We start from the raw sequence: 16,850 nt of genomic DNA, 5'->3' as shown, positions 1-16,850 counted from the left end.
AACCAGCTTGTTGGAGGAATTGTGGCCACAGGGGAACAGTTTATGCCAAAGACCTGCCCAAAGATATCTCTTATCAATATAGTGTTAAAACTTAAAATAAAAAACACACACAAAAAGGCAGACTGCATGAACCCGTAGTTTCTCGTCAAATTCTGCATTTCAATGTTCTTAGTGAAGAGACAGACTGCATATTGGTCCAGTATACAATATAGCTGGCTCCATGGTAACCCCAGTTTTCAGATAAAGAGGGCTCATGTTGAGTCGCCTTTTTACATAGCGTAAGATACTCTAGGAGGGAGTACATACAGCGCAGGTAAGTTAGGATAGTGAGCTTTAATGAACAGGGCATATTTGAATGCCCGCAGGCTGGTAAATGTTCTGATAGGACAAGGGTGTGAGTTCCAGAGGAAGTGGAACAATGCAGGAGAAGTCTTGGATGAGCGAGTGGGACCAGGTAATTAGCGCAGAGGCAAGGCGACAGAGGAAATTTGGGTTGAGATGAGGTCGGAGATGTAGGTGGGTGAGGAGTAATTGTGTGCTTTGAATATAAGGAGCTTAAACTGGATTCTCTAGAGGGATTTTTTTAAACAATTTTTATTGAATCATAATTCATCAAACTGCGCACTCAATATATTGCAATACAGATAAAGGCAGTACTGTATGACAATACACAATACTTCTATAAGAGAATATGAAGGCAAGCAGTCTGGGTCAATACACCCACATAAAATTGCCAATAATCCATCCTGGTATAAAATCAATTCTAAGTGGGAACAATTTAGTCACCAAGGAGGCAAAGAAAATCATTGCACACCATAGGCAGGGGGAAATCACAGACCTCTCTACCCAATGATTCCAGAAGGCAATAATCAGAGGACCGCCATCAAGTACCCTTAGCTCATACTGAATAGTAAGGCATAGCCCACTGTGACTCCTTCTCAGCATGGGAAGAGGTAATAGCATTAATGGAAAATACTAAGCATCATTCTCCTTCACCTCCTAACGCAAGAGTTAATGGTGCAGCAAGTTATTTAATCAATGCATACACTGGAAGACTGTATAAGTAGGTCGTTGAGGCTTTCAAGGGTTAATATGAAATATAAACACTTTTCTCAGCATCAGAGTCCAGGACATAACTTAACTCAGGCTGTCACTTTGGCAGGGCTGACATCAGCACGGTGCCAAGAATGGAGAGCTTTCTGGAAAACAAGAGAGCTGTAGACTTCTCAGTGAGTCTGCAAAAAGGAGAGGTATTAAGTGCGTCTTTGGCAGTGATTAACAGGGACTCCAGTGGATTGGCATAATATAGAATATTTGGGCAATAGTCAAATTCTGCCACCTGTTACACAGAGGCTCCAATGAAAGAGAGAGTGTCAGCGAATGTTTTTTTTTCCCCAAAAAAATCCTCTCCCTTTCTGTATATTTTCTAGGGAAGTAATTCTATCCATCACGTGTCATTCGTCTCTACGGAAATGTTAGTATTCCAGCGTAACACACACAAATAACCTAGAACGATCCTGACCACTACATATGTTCCCGTGTATCCCACTTACCGCAAGGCTTCAAAACTCCACAGTGATTGATGAAAGTATGGTCGTTTATTACCGCTCATCAGCCGCATCCAACAGTCTGACAGAAATAAAGTGATATTGCAGAAAGAATATAAGAGTACAGTATTGGAAATAATAGCGGGGGGGGGCAGAGGTTAATTAATTTTTCTTTAATTTGTCTTTATGTTTCTTTTTACTCTGAATACTGTAACATTACAAAAATATTTCCAATTGTAAAGCGCAACGGAATATGTTGCGCTATATAAGAAACTGTTAATAAACAAAAATAAAATAATAAATAAAAATAAAATAAATAAATATTTATCTGCAGCTACTTTCTCTCAGGTTTATGAACATACAATGTCCATTGTTTAATTATGGCACATTTATCATTAATGGTAATGCAGTGCTCAGAGTAAAGAGACAGCATCATGAATTCCTCTCCCGTAGGCCATAGGCTACAGCAGCACAACGCCATCTTGGTAAATCCGGCAGTATCATATCCTGATAGCCTATGTGGGGTGTGGCTGCTGTCGGAAATGGCGGGACCACAGCAGATAGCGGCCCCTCCTTCATACATCTGGGTGATACTAAATATTTGCAGGTGTTTTGGGGAGAATATGCCGCAAATATTTAAAGATAAATGGGCCCCACAATAAGCACAAAAAAAACACAAGATGTTAAAGACTCTTGGTGCTGCTAGTTTCTATACATAAAAACCATATATGGTGCAGAGGCCCTGATTCAGAGCTGGATGCTCTGACAATGCGCTCGCTCTGAATCAGGGCCGGGCTATTTTTTATTTTTTTTTTAGAACGGCCACCTGGCTGCTCGCATAGCTGTGGGTGACCACCCACAGCTATAGCGAGCGGCCCGGAAGATGGTCGCGATGGTCAAGACCATCGCGACCATCGGGCTTGCGACGAGACCCTTGTGGTAGGGTCTCGTTGCCGCAAGCCCCAGAGAGATTTCGGCTCCAAGAGCCGAAATCTCTCCCACTGACATCACTCGTGATGTCAGTGGGGCCTCCCCCAAACGGAGGCGTTCACATGGGAACGCCTCCGTTTAGGCAGCCAATCCCCCGGCCCGCCCACCAAAGGGGGCATGCTGTCACTCAACATTGACAGCACGCCCCCTTTGGTACGAGACCCAGAGCGACGGATTGCCCGTCGCCATCCGGGTCTCGCACATGCGTACGTCGGAGCCAGCTCCGTCGTGCACATGCGCTCTGGGCCACCATCGACCCGGTTGCGAGCGCTCAGCGCTTGCGACCGGGTCTGAATCAGGCCCAGAGTTCAGTAATGGGCAGTCGAATGGATGCTATTCAATAGTTATAGTACGCTCTTGTCTATAACTCGTGGAGGAGGAATGTACAATAAAATGTAAATGTGGGCATATCTTTTTGTGGAGAGAGGATGAAGGGAGTTCATATCTGCTATTGACAACTTAACCGGCTAATATTTTTCTCCAAAAAAAAAACACTCAGAAATTTTCAGGTTATTTCATGATTGAATTAGGTCAAGAACATCTAATTATAACCTTCCAACACGATTTTCTAAAAAAACAAAAAATAATAATAAAAAAAAATTATTATTTTTTTTAACACATTAATATTGATTTTTAACAAATTGGTCATCGATATAACGGACTATCGATGATCAGACCATCGCGACTTTGCATTTCCCCTGCTATACACTGTGCGGCTGAGGGCTGCTTCATTTACATTTCCCCTGCGACTATTCCTCTCTGCAGCCGCCGAGTGGGGGATTGCGGCCCGACCAGCAGACACTGGGGGAGGGTGCAGGGATGCAGAGGGGCTGGGAGGTTCCTCTGCCATTGGTGCCTGCTGGAAGATTATCTTCCGGCAGCAGCCCAGTGGACGTTTGACTGGTCGCATTGTCTGCGACATGTCAGGTAATGCACAGCACGGCATGGTTGCAAACGATGCGATCACGCCAGGCAAGTGGTTCAGGAAATTACCAGCATGCATCAGACAATTACATTTACAGCAAGAGTACAGACCGGAGTAGTTCCATTCCTGTAGTAGTGGAAAGCCTCCTGGCCCAAGAACCCGTTTCCTAGGGCCTGCAAAATAGCCTATATTCACCACTGTCTCATGGTTTGGTGGAGAAACAGGTTTAAAGAATGGCGGGTGCGACACCAGCAGGCTGAAAACCAGTGAGCTGCCGAACCCAATGTTATGAGATCTAGAGAGAAATGTATTTATTTATTATTTATTTATTAACAGTTTCTTATATAGCGCAGCATATTCCGTTGCGCTTTACAATTGTCAACATTGAAAGAACAAAACTGGGTAATAACAGACAGATATATAGGTAGGAAGGCCCTGCTCGCAAGCTTACAATCTATAGGGAAATAGGCAGTAATACACAAGGATAGGTGCTATATATTGCATCTTGGTCCAGCCACAATGCACAGTTTCTTGGTTGGCTGCATGATCCAGTCACACAGGAATGTCGGCTAAATGTCATGAGGATGTGAGAGAAAGACGATGTGTGAGATTGTGTGTGGACTGTAAAAGGGGATGCAATTAAATATGGAAATTATGAAGGTTGTGTGGGCGGTTCTGGGATCTGATAAGCTTGCCTGAAGAGGTGAGTTTTCAGGGATCGCTTGAAGGATTGGAGACTATAGGAAAGTCGTATTGTGCGTGGTAAGGCATTCCATAGAGTGGGTGCAGCCCGAAGAAAGTCCTGTAACCGTGAGTGGGAGCAAGTAATGCATAGGGATGAAAGACGCAGATCTTGTGCTGAGCGGAGAGGTCGGGTAGGGCGATATTTTGAGATGAGTGAAGAGTTGTATGTTGGTGTGGTTTGGTTAATAGCCTTATGTGTAAGTAAGAGTATTTTGTATTGAATACGGTAGAAAACTGGCAACCAATGGAGGGACTGACAGAGCAGGGCAGCAGACGAGGAACGTTTGGCAAGGAAGATAAGCCTTGCAGCTGCATTCATAATTGATTGTAATGGCGATAGCCTGTTTTTGGGAAGACCAGTAAGGAGACTATTGCAATAGTCAAGGCGGGAAATAATAAGTGCATGGATTAGAGTTTTTGCAGTGTCTTGTGTGAGATATGGTCGAATTTTGGATATGTTTTTTTAGATGTATGTAACATGATTTAGAGACCGATTGAATGTGGGGAACAAAGGACAGTTCAGAGTCAAGGATGACACCAAGGCAGCGAGCTTGTGGGGCAAGGTGGATTGTCAACTTATCAACTGTGATAGAGAGATCAGGTTGGTAACTGTTGTTGGCTGGTGGAAATATAATTAATTCTGTTTTAGAAATATTAAGTTTCAGGTGGCAAGATGACATCCAAGATGAAATGGCAGAAATACATTCAGTGACACGGACCAGTACAGATGGTGATAAATCTGGGGAAGATAGGTAGATTTGGGTATCATCCGCATACAGATGGTACTGAAATCCAAAAGAGCTGATTAGTTTGCCAAGAGAGGAGGTATAGATTGAGAATAACAGAGGCCCTAACACAGAGCCTTGAGGTACTCCAACTGATAGAGGTAGCGAAGAGAAGGCAGAATCAGAAAAACGAACAGTGAAAGAGCGATCAGATAGGTAGGAAGAGAACCAAGAAAGAGCAGTGTCCTTAAAACTCAGGGATTGTAGTGTTTGTATGAGAAGAGAGTGGTCAACAGTGTCAAAAGCAGCAGAGAGATCTAGAAGAATTAGGAGTGAGTAATGGCCTTTAGCCTTGGCAGTGACCAGATCATTTACTACCTTAGTCAGTGCTGTCTCTGTGGAGTGTTGGGAACGGAAGCTGGACTGAAGTGGGTCCAATAGGTTGTGTGAGTTAAGAAAGTGTGTGAGGAGGGTGTAGACAAGTCTCTCAAGTAGCTTGGAGGGGCATGGGAGCTGGGAGATAGGACGGTAATTGTATTAAATGTATTAAACCTTCTACAGGGTGGAGAAGCAGACAAGCATTTATCAAGTACATTCTGTAAAATAATAGGTAGATGAGGATTGGTTGCTATGGGAAACTTCTCCACTCTTTTCATGGTTTGATACATCTACCCCATAAAGTTAATGACAGAAATGTAAAAAAAGGCCCATTCACCTCCAGCTATGATCCAAATACCCCATTAGTAAGAAGGCAAATTGGTAAATATTGGGTTATAATAATAAAGTTCCAATTTTGGGCAAGTTTGTTAAATACTACATATAGGAAAAGGGAAAGAGTGTCGGAGAAATGGCAGCTACAGCCAACGGAATACATTCGGGATCCTGGCGGACAAAATCCCAACGCCGGCATCCTAACAGGGTTAGAATACCGACACTTGCCGTTAGGTATTCTAACCATCCATCCCTGGTGCCTAACCCTAACCCTCCCCTAAACCCAGTACTTACCTTCGGGATCCCAGCGGACGAGATGCGGACGCCGGTATTCTGACTAGTGGATAATGACCGCATCCCAGTGCCGACATAGTAAGTAAAATGATAGAAACACAGAAAATAACATAGGCCTAAAGATGGGAACACACCTTATGACAGTGCGACACAGTACATACAGACACGCGCCGTAACAGCACTGCACCGGCCGTGAAATTGTCCCGATGTGCAGCACAGCATACACACTATAGTCTGTGTACTATATATATTGTTCCGATCTGTGTCGGGGCGATATATCGGCTGTGCAATTCCGTCCATCTCAAATGCAAATGCAGGAGGAGGTGTCTTTAGGAAAGAGACACTTTCCTTGCTGCACCTGCGTTCACAGCCTTGGATCAATTACACATGCGGTCGCAGCCTGGGATCAATTGCGGCCAACGGTCCCACTGGTTGTCCCTTTGGCCAGGCTGTGGTAGCTGAAGCTTACTGCAGCCTTTTTCCAGGAACGCTGGCCATCACCGCGCCCACACCACCCCCCAGACGCTTCTGCCCGTCAATCAGGCAGAGGCTTGTGGGAACTCTATGCGGTATCACAGGATCCGTACGGCTCATGCACACAACGGGTCCTGCGCAAGCACAGACCACTTATCATTGGAGATGTGCATTAACCATCGGGTTAGCGTATATCTCTGAATCAGGCCCAGTGTGTACCCAGTTTAAGACTGAAATATTCCCATACAGGGCATATCATAATTGTGGGGTTATGGTCAAGGATGTACACTACATTAAAATTATATGGCATGAATCCAATAAGGTCATATTTTAATAAAATGTCCTGGTGGCCTCTCATGTATGAACCATTTTACTGGTTAATATTTTTTCCCCAAAAAAAACCCCCAAAATTGTTCATTTTTAATTTTTTTTTTATTATCAAAATTATCTAAAAAATTAAACCCATTTCAGTATTTACTACAAATATGCAGATTAGTTAATAAAAGTATACCGAATCAGGGTTAAAACTCATAGGGCCATAACCAATTAGCCGCGGTTTTGCGAAAAGTTTACACTTGTGCAGTTTTCACCATCTCAGAAACAAGTGAAACGTTGTGCAAAAACCCGAGTTACATTCAGACTGGGGTGTTGGTGGCAGTGTTAGGTGTTGACCGGTCAGCAATTCTCAGCATAAGAACAAAAGAGGGTCTCTACGTGTTTCTCCGCCTCCAATAATTTCAGTGGCTCTCTCAGGAGACAAAACCTTTAACATTGCTCAGGGCTTTTCATACGCAAACGGAGAACGGTGAGACATTGCCACCAACACCCCAGGCTGAATGTAACTCGGGCCACACAACGGTGGTGAGATAATTTATATATTTATCACTGCTCTCCAAAATTCTGTGGTTGTGTATAACGTATGACGCAACCTTGAAGCGGCGACAGTGAAAGTATTAACAGCAACTTGACTTTCTCGCTATTTACAAGCCCTACGGATTAAGAGCAGTATTGTGTGATAAACAATCGGCAGACTGCATCAAGGCTTGGCTGTCTGTTTGCTATATCAGACAAACCACCTGTGAACAAATACTTACCATCACCCACATGTCATTCTATCAGATGTAATAACGACTGAAATAAAGTCTGAGCTAGTAATAGAAGATTCTCAGCACTTGCAGCTTGTCAGACATTCCTTTGTTTGGAGTATCCTACGAAATTAAAGGTGTGTTATGTCTAAAAACTAAAGAAACGCTGTGGATACAAATTGGATATATAAGTGGATACAATAATAACTGTGTTACTGTCTAAGAAGACTAAAATTACCTGGTAATATAGTGCTCAACAGTCTTTTATTTCATTTAAACCCCTACAGACATTTATTAATTGTGACTAAGGGGTAAATTTACTAAAGTGAGAGTTTTTAGAAGTGAGTTTTAAAAGTGATGTTGCCAATAGCAACCAGATTCTACTTAACATTTAACTAGCACCTTCTAGAAGATAATAGCTAGAATCAGATTGGTTACTATTGGCAACATCACTTTTAAAACTCACTTCTAAAAACTCTCACTTTAGTAAATTTACCCCTAAGGGCGGAATTCAATTGTTTCCAGCCCCCATCGCGCCCGACGGAGCTATTCATTAAATTGTTGCTCCTGTCGGGCGCGATCAGCTGCTAGCGCTCCATTTCAGCTCGCAGCCCCAGAGGGGTGCGAGCTGAAATCGGCGAAATGTTTTATGTGGATGTGATTGTTATGTATTACTATCATGTAATATATATTTTTAAGGTAATTTTTTATGCAATTAAATTCAGGCATCTGACATCGCTTTAAACTGTTCCTTTTTTGCGGGTTGGTATATTTCCCACATCTGCTTTATAAGCAGCAGTCACAGCGCCAGATGTTTTAGGTGTTTATTGTATTTAATGCCCTCTAAACGCCATCAAATATGGCCCGCCACTTCAACATTTTGCTGGCGTCTCCGTCATTCTGACTGTTCTATTCTCCATACTTTTTGGGGAATGTCCTGTTTTGCACTCTTTCTGGACAGAAGGGTTTACCCTTACATATAATGTATTAGATCTCACCTTAACTCCGAACCGCTCCTTAGCCCTCGTACATTGGTATCTCTCCACTGTTCCTAAATCTAGCAGCTACGCTATGTCCTTGGTCATATTTTGGTATCAGCCAGGGCCACCATAGCCCTACACTGGAAGTATCCATGCCCTCCTCCATTTGCGAAAGTCATTTCTAAAACTCCATTTCATTTTGAATTGGAGACTAGTGAGGTTCCTTATTCTATTAACCCTTCTTCTCCTATTATGAAATGGCTTCCATGGCATATACTGTATATGTATGTGCCCCTCCTGCACATACTACTCCTTGGAGTCCCTCCCCCATTTATTTTAATTTAAATGAAACTCCGGTGGTAGAGTGTCCCTCCCCCTTTTTAATTTAAATGAAACTCCGGTGATAGAGTCAGACGATTGATCAATATATCTTGTTATTTCTGATTTATTTATCTACTGATGCCTATAGATGACCTGCTTCCCCCTATCCCCCCCTTTTGATTTTGTTCCCCCCTATTGTTGTCCCCTATTCTTTTTTCTGTACCCCTACAATTTATGTTTACGTATATTCAATAAAAATTTATTGATGAAAAAAAAAAAAAAAGTTGGGAACTACGTCACTACAAGTTGGGAACAACGTCACTAGTTTCATGGACTGTTGTCCAGGAATGATGAGGTTTCTCCATGAAAGATGACGTTTTGCCTCTTTCTGAGACCCGATTTTTGGCGGAGAAAAAAAATCCAAATTTACCGGGAAAATCCGAACCTGCACATCCCTAATCAGAAGTAACCATGCCAGGGAAAGCCCAGCTAGGTGTGGTCACATGAGCAAGTCAGGTGATTAATCAGCATCACATCCAGTTATTAGGATACTTTTAAAGAAACACAGATACAGAGACAAAGGGCAGATTTATCAGAGTGGAGATGGTGCCCATAGAAACTAATTAGCTTCTGGCTATCATTTTATATTATGTACTAGATAAATGATAGTTGCAATCTGATTGGTTACTTTGGGCAACACCTCCACTTATGCTCTTAGATGTAATAAATATCCTCCTAAATCTTTTATAGAGAGATTGTAAACAAAACATAATTAAAAGGGCTAAAAAAAGAAAGCAATAAAACATGTTGGACATGGCTACAAAAAAATCATACAAAAATAATATAGTGAAGAGCTTAGTTTCAGATGATATTTATACGTATTAGAGCCTGGAACCATTTGTGTTAAGCACAGATACACTGGGATAACAAGCGATATGTCTGGGAAACAATTCTAATACCCTCTCAGACCTAAAATCCTGGCTGCAACCCAGCTCTGACCTGGGACACTGAGCATGGGTTGAAGCCGGGGTTACCCCTGTCACACATGATTGACCATGGGGGTTATTCCGAGGTCATCACCCATCACGCCGGACCCGGGTCTTCCGGCATTCAGTGAGCGCTAGAAGATCTTATCTCCAAGCGCTACTGTCTGTGGTCAGTTAATTTCTTTTAGGTATGACCCAGGTCGCACCTTTCAGACTTGAGCCGAGTCATCAAACCGGGTTGCAAAACCCTGATAGTGACCAGGGTCGGGGACCCGGGACTGCCAAGCTGGATCGGACCTTTCAGACTTACGCCAGACCCATGTCGATGTGCGTTTACGAGCAAAAACCTGGATTTTTGGCTTGTGTCTGAAAGGGGTATAAAACAACATTTATAATAAAATGCTTATTATTATTATTAATGCTGCTGTCTGTACACATTACATTTATTGTATACAGACTATACTTTTTATATGCATATTGTTTGCAGCTAAGATGTGAGAACAGCAAGAACAAGAGGTGTTCCTGTGGTTGTAGTGAGAGGTATGTATTTGGCTGTAGGTCTGAACCTGACTAGAAAAGTAATAGGGCCAACACAATAGTCAAAAATAATGTGCTGTCAGTTGCGGTTCCATATAGGTTGGGTATTGGAGACCGGCAGTCGGGATGCCGTCAAAAGACAGTCAGCGGTATCCCGATGCTCAGAATCCCGCCAGGGGCTATGTAAGTATTTTAACTCTCCCCCATTCACCCCCTAACCCTCCTTCCCTGCATCCTAACCACCCCCCCACACCCTAACCCTCCCTGTTAGTGCCTAAACCTAATCCCCACCCCCCAGTGCCTAAACTTAAACCCCCCCTTCCCCAGTGGTGCCTAAACCTAACCCCCTCTGTCCGCAGCCTAACCTTAAACAGCCCCTCCCAGTAGCTTAATCCTAACCCCCCCCCCCCCAGAATGGTGCCTAAACCTACCCCTCCCACCCAAGCTAAAACCTAACCTGGCCTGCCATACTTACGTTGGGGGCACCGGCTATCAGGATTCTGGGCTTTGGTATCTCAACTGATGTCGGGATTCCGGCGCCGGTGTTCTGGCCGCAGGTTGGGACTCCAGCGCCGGGATTTCGACCGACAGTATCCCGTGCGGATGTAAATTAACCAAACTTCTAATCACTATTATGACACATTGCTTTTGATGGGGATCTGGGTGTGATAGTGGTATTTGTTGTGCCCTCTAACCTGCTACATAATAAAATCTACAGTACATACAGATGTGTCTACACCTTGTAACTATACACCGTACACAGTGACATGGCCGGCATGGCAGACAGGATAATTGTACCGTAAAGTCCTTTACATTTTGCTTATTATTCGCATCGCAGATGCAGCAAAAAGCCGCTCTCAGTGTGCTAGAGATGCTGGGCTGCGACTTTACCTGCACAGGAATTTGTTTTAAAGACCTACTAAGTCGCAGATGAAGCGCAACGGGACTCGCCGTGAGGAAAAGCTGCAGCCGCTCGTATCGCAGCTCTTCTTACACAGATTCAGACTCAGTAATATAAAACAGTGGCTGCTCACATCAACTTAATGGACTGTCACAGGGGCATGCAAGGGAGGGGTTAATTCTAGACTAGAAAATAAAAATGCTCCCACAGCACACTGCAAGAGACCAGCAACAGGATTTGAATACTACTTGATAACAGAAATCCAGAGATCTTTGTTGCATATATTTGCAAAGATATGTTTAAGCCATCCGGGCCACGTAAATGTTATGCCACATTATAATAGAATATACATTAATATATCTGGTCTATTGCAGTGTGCTGGAACACTTTTTTTTTCCAGTACAGATTCTGTTCCTCACACTTCATCTCTTTAAAGCAGGGGTGGGGAACCTTTTTTCTGCCAAGGGCCATTTTGATATATATAACATTGTTTGCGAGCCCAATCCAGGCCACGCCCCTCCGTGTGACATCACATAAGGGCGGGGCTTACAGCCATGGCCGGAGCATCCTGAGAATGCTCTGGGGAGCTGTAAGGGCAGCAGTGTGACCGCCTGAAGTGTCCTAAGGACGCCCCAGGCGGCACTGCTGCATAGATTCTGACTGCAGGGTGCCATTCCAGGCACCCTGCTAACAAGATGAGGCCAACAGAAAAAAGCTCTGAGGGCCAGACCAAATGATTCCGTGGGCCTTATACGGCCCCCCGGGCCTGAGGTTCCCCATCCCTGCTTTAAAGCTTAAGTACCTCCTAGGAAAATACTGTATACTATACATGCATCAGTGCCTCCTTCCCTTTCCAAGAGTCCCAGCAGCTGCAACATGCAGATGTTTTCAATGGGGCTTTGCATTTATCAGAGGCGTTTTAAGACTGGAGATGGCCCATGTGCAGATGTCTGGGTGCCCACTACCCCTGAAAAGACAAATGTCAACAGCTCATGAACAGTACGTCCCAAAGACTCTGCACCAGGTTCTTCTGCATCGGCTCAATAATCCAGTATTATCTTCAGAAGTAGGGTCTTTGCGCCTAACTTCTGGTAATCACTTCAAATATATAGCGTCATGTTTACAAATATATCAATGGGATATCATCCTAGGCACGGGCAGGGGTCAGTAAGCAAAATGGCTGCAGGGTGTGCAGTGTTGGCCCCCATGGACACAGAAACCTGAGCGCACCACCCACCCGGCATCTATTATAGATAAACCACAGCAGTATATGCAACAGTAATACAGTACTAGTAGATCAGTGAGTGGGAGGACCAATCATAAGCTGCAGCTCATGACTGGTCCTCTATATGGTAGTATTACAAGGACACATGGTGAGTATAGCTCAGACTGTAAATATATATATATATATATAATATATATATATATAAACTACCTAAAAAATCTTCTTTTGGGGTCTCTCTATTGTCAGATGTGCCATACAATCAATTGGAATCCACCTCACTTTGGCTGTAAGAAAAATGGTACACTGATATTTCCGGTCCAAGCTGGGAAAAAACCCACAAAAAGTAGGATGCCCACTGCACTAAAAACTCTGCAACATAGCTTACAGCAATGGCAGCGCTCGGCAGCACCGGTGACACCCGAGTCAGGACACCGGAGGAGGAAGTGCGAGTCCTCTAGGGGAAGAGTCTGTGATGGCACTATGGTGAGTCTATGACCACATTAGGGCAGTGTGAGGCAATATAATTAGTCACTTACTATATGCGTTGAACCCTGGGTTGAATGTAGAATTGTTAGTAGCCCATGTAAGCTGTCACTGTACTACATCATTGTATGCACTTAAAGAACATGAACCAATAAACACAATTAAAGATCCTGCTTGTTACTACTGTGACCTACTAAGCTCACATTTTATGGCACCCTCAGCTGTCTTGCGTTGAGCCCAGTTAGTAATCTGTAAGAAAGCAACCGGAAAGGAAAAGAGGTGCTGCAGCAGCTACAAATTGCCCCAGATGATTGATCGGTTCTATGTACCTGTGAGGAAGCCTGGTGCTAGGACCGAACCCTCCAACAACCCAGCATACTACTAGTTATTAACAACCAGCAAAACCACACAGAGCTCATGGTGCTGGGTATCAAACTAAGCCCATCGCACACAGAGGCACTTGCTAGTCGATAACTGGAACTGTACTACAGTATACTAGATATCCCTATAAATCAGGAGGGCTCTGCTCCTTAAGATGACCACTCTAATGGTACTTTAAATGCATAGGACAAGTTGTGAAACCTAAAAGCATTGATCATACAGTAGATTACATTTCAAACTCAGTGATTCAGGGCTTGATCCAGAGATGAATGGTATTGTGCAGCCACAAGGAAGTGCAATAGCTTCTAACTCAAATGCAGCAGGAGTGGTCTGTAGGAAATAGACACCTCCTTGTTGCATCTGCGATCAGCACCCGCAGACACTGCCTCATATATCACCATGGCGACCATCTCGTGATGGTTCCTCCTTCAGCCAGGCTGTGTAAGCTGAAACTTACTCACCTGCTGGTTCCTGTCAGCCCCCGAGGCCAGGAAATATGCGTCCACCAATGCAGACCCAGGCCTCGTCCCCTCCCGCGGAAAGCGGGGGAGACATGCACGCTGGCCGGCCACGCCCCCTAAACGTCGCAGCATGTCAATTATGCTGCAGCTTAGGGGGATCCGCAAGCGAGATCGCAAAATATCGGAGACGTGCGTAAACCATCAGGATTGTGTACATCTCTGAATCAGGCCCTCAGTCAATGGCCTCCATCTTGAAAGTTAGGAAAACCAGTTCTGCGTGGGTGAGCGGATTCGGTTCGGATTTAAAAACCGAATCTTATTGGCTATCCAAAACTCGTGACAGCTGATAGCCAATAAGATACGTTTTTTAAATCCGAACGGAACCAGAACCGAATCCGCTCACTCCTAGCGTGTAAAGTATAGTAAAGGCTTCAGGAATCTGTGACTCCATCCAAGGATACATAATTCACACGCATACATCCAAACGCTGCATCTTTATAACACATCAAAGAGCCCCGTTTAGTGCACCACAGACTTTGAGACCTGCAACCTTATTTAAAATATGCGCCTTAAATTGTGACTTTAAACCAATTCCTTTGCAACAAAAAAAACTTATAGTAAGTACATAGTATACTATACGCAAATTCAGAGGCAAAATTCTGAAAGAACCTGGGTATACACTATGGTGATTCTCGGCTGATAATTGTGTACGCAGCACCAGGGCCGGACCGGTTGGTCTAAAACCCATCAGATCAGCTCCCGATGTAGTGTGTGTGGGTCCCGTTGCTTTGATGTAATTCAGAAGGTGCAGTATGTATGGACCTCGGCCTGAAGTGTGCTAATTAATTAACATTAATTACAGAGACGGGATGATCTGGAAACGATTATTGGGTAGTGTGTACGGTGTATTTTGGCCGTTTCTGAAGATAGTTTTGGTCGGACTGAATCGAGCTAGATCGTTCGTATCGTTGAGCAAAATCTTCTATTGTGTACCCAGCATAAGTACCTACAGTAACACACTATGGGCCAGATTTAATTAACCAAAACCTTTGCGCACAGATATAGCTCCCGTGGTAAGTGCCCGGAGCTATTTATTTATTGCCCGCAGTTAGCCGGCAAATAGACCCCGGGTTAAGTACCGGAGTTATGCAATTACTGCCCACGGTAAGCCCACAGCTAGCCCCAATGATTTCATCAGTATAATACATTATGTGAGCAAGAGTAATAGATAGCATCCTGTTGAGGAAATCCATCCTTGCTTACGAAGTTTTGTGCAGAGCAAGAACCAAAAGTACTAGTTAAATACGGATGTGGGTTCCGTGGCCTTCAGAATCATGGGCTTATGAATTTTGAGGCCAAGCGGTCACCAGTAACACTTAAATAAAAGGAGCCTAATAGGAAATCAGGACAATATGACGACTTCAGTAATGAAGACTGACCAGAAGAGGCAGTAAAGGTCCTCTTTACACATTTATATTACTTACATTTCCTTATCTTCATATACAAAAACCACGATACTGACATTTCCTATTTTGAGGGTTGTACTTTAGTGTAGTTCTCTGTTAAAAAAACAGTTAGTGTTCTTTGCAATGTTCTTTGTGTTATATTGCTTGGATTGGAAGAAAGATCTCCCTGTGGACTTACCAATTCCAGTGTTCGCTCCTGTAACGATCACCACCTTCCCCGACAGATCACAGCCCTGGAGGGTGTCCATGGCCGTGGTGTTGCCGTCATACTTTTGTCTAGCGTTTATCTTTGCAGGTTGATCTTCAACAGTAAAAGCAAGTCTTGGATCCAGGTAAGTAGTTCTCTTATTCAAGTGGCTGTGGAGGAAAAGCAAAACAATTAACTACCCCACTTTATGCCAGACCGAATTTCCCATTTTTGGATTTCTCAAATCAAACGAACACAACTTTGTTTTACTCTGTCCACCCAAGTGAATTTTTTTTAATCCTTTTTTATTTTTTTTCAGGACACATAGGATTTTGTTTTGAGAGCATGTACGAATAAATACTTTTGCATTTTTGGGAATTATTAAAAAAATAAAAGATATATAAATCTGTACAGAAGAATTGGGCTGAAATCAGAGGTACGTGACGGGTGACGCCGCCCAGGGCACAATGCCTAGGAGTTGGCATGGATTATGCCTGGCAGTGCCCTTTTCCACCTTGCGGGATGGGATCCCACTACCGCAGGAGAGACCTTTACTTACCATTAGTCTTGTGTAACCCTGGTACAGCGGATCACCCAGAAGCTCCAAGAATCCAGTGCTGCCCCTCATCCCTGCAATCTCTATTCTTATTTAGGATAAAACGTAGTTGTCGATGCCCCGCCCCTGTGAACCTCCTACTCCTACGACAGGGAGGGGCATCACTTTAATGTTCGTTTGAAAAAGTCCAACCTCGGCAGGAGAGCAGATCGCAGAACAAAACTACATTTGTATTTGATCTGGCACCACCTTTCTCCACTGCATATATTACCAAGTATATGAATTGTTTTTCCTTCTGGTTAGGAGGATTTGCTGTATCTCCTGTGCATGAAAGACGGTGTACACAATCATACGTGACCCACTAGTCAGAAGATTAGTCATTCAGAAGGTCCAAGGTGTTTTTATCCACAGCTTCGCTTTGCTGGATGTGGAGGGATGTGAACCCGCACAGTAAGCTAATGTCCAGTCAGCATAAAGTGAAATCTGTTTATTCATACATATGTGGGAAATTAATGTGTAATAAATTAATAAGGGGTCTATTTACTAACCAGTGTTAGGAGACAGAGTGAAAAGTGATAAGAAAGTGATAAGGTGCCAGCCAATCAGCTCCCAACTGTCATCTCACAGGCTGTGTTTGAAAAATGACAGTTGGGAGCCGATTGGCTGGTACCTTATCACTTTCTTATCACTTTTCACTCTGTCTCCTAACACTGCTTAGTAAATAGACCCCTAAGTGTTTTCATTTACCTGCTTTATGAAACTCCGCACTACAACATCCATTATGGAATTAGTGCCGTGCGCTTGCCTCTTACAGTAATTACTCTATAACTATTAAACATAGTCCAGAGATATATCCATAGTTACATGTATA

General features: G+C 43.6%; 1 protein-coding gene across 7 annotated transcripts in view; it reads right to left on the bottom strand.

Moving 5' to 3' along the window:
* The window catches only part of WWOX (WW domain containing oxidoreductase), a 1,100,068-nt gene that overhangs the window by 1,056,549 nt on the left and 26,669 nt on the right, over positions 1 to 16,850 (bottom strand). For all 7 annotated transcript variants that reach the window (XM_088476819.1, XM_088476820.1, XM_088476817.1 and 4 more), the window contains exon 5: positions 15,415 to 15,593. In XM_088476819.1, the coding sequence (XP_088332945.1) occupies positions 15,415 to 15,593 (179 nt within the window). The remainder of the gene's footprint in view (positions 1 to 15,414; positions 15,594 to 16,850) is intronic.

This window comes from Taudactylus pleione, unplaced genomic scaffold (assembly GCF_031769625.1).
Source record: "Taudactylus pleione unplaced genomic scaffold, aTauple2 ptg000195l, whole genome shotgun sequence".
Lineage (NCBI taxonomy): Eukaryota > Metazoa > Chordata > Amphibia > Anura > Myobatrachidae > Taudactylus > Taudactylus pleione.
This window is presented reverse-complemented; position numbering and strand designations above follow the sequence as displayed.